General features: G+C 64.9%; 1 protein-coding gene across 1 annotated transcript; it reads left to right on the forward strand.

The window, feature by feature from the left end:
- Nucleotides 1-304: 304 nt before the first annotated feature.
- Nucleotides 305-652, forward strand: TM35_001481000 (uncharacterized protein; the record flags this gene model as incomplete). The annotated part of the gene is made up of 1 exon (XM_029031909.1): nucleotides 305-652. The coding sequence occupies one exon, from the start codon at nucleotides 305-307 to the stop codon at nucleotides 650-652; it is 348 nt and encodes a 115-aa protein (XP_028876796.1).

Genomic DNA, 652 nt, shown 5'->3' on the forward strand with positions numbered 1-652 from the left:
CCCCCGCCCGCCGCTAGCCCGGAATGCTTTGGCGAAGGTGGGCGGGCAAAACGCGACTATTTTTTTGTTTTGCGTGTTGTCATGTCCGGGTGGGCGCGGGGGTTGCCCGCAATGGGCCGGCCGAGCGCCGAACCCGGCCCTCAGGAAGAACGGCCCCAGGACCACGACCCCGGCGGGCAAACCCATTTCGGGAGGAGGGCGTGGCGGAGGGGAAAAACAAAACAAAACAAGAAGCCAGCGGACGAAGAAAACCGAGAAAACAACAAAGGAAACAAATGAGGAAAACAACATCGACGAAGAAAGCATGAAAAAACAAATTTGGGCTTCGGGCTGCACGGGGCGGGGGGGCCGTGGAAGCGGTGCCCGCGCTTTCGCGGGCGGACCCAACGCCACCCCCCGAGGCGAAACGGTTCGTGGGGACGCGGCGGCCCCAGCCCGGAGGCGGGAACAGGGGCGCCTCGTTCGAAAGGCGCCGCGCCCGGGGCTTCTCTCTCCCCCGGCCTTTGTTATTATTGGTTTTTTTTGTTGGGCGTGGGGTCGGTTTCACCGGAACCCCCTCCCCCCGAAATCGCCCACGAGGGGCGGCGCGGGGTTTTTTGATGCCCGACCCCCTGCCGGTCGTTTGCCCCTCCCCCGCGGGGCGCGGGGGTGA

The sequence above is a fragment of the Trypanosoma theileri genome, assembly GCF_002087225.1.
Source record: "Trypanosoma theileri isolate Edinburgh chromosome Unknown TM35_Tth_148_V1, whole genome shotgun sequence".
NCBI classification, from domain to species: Eukaryota; Euglenozoa; class Kinetoplastea; order Trypanosomatida; family Trypanosomatidae; genus Trypanosoma; species Trypanosoma theileri.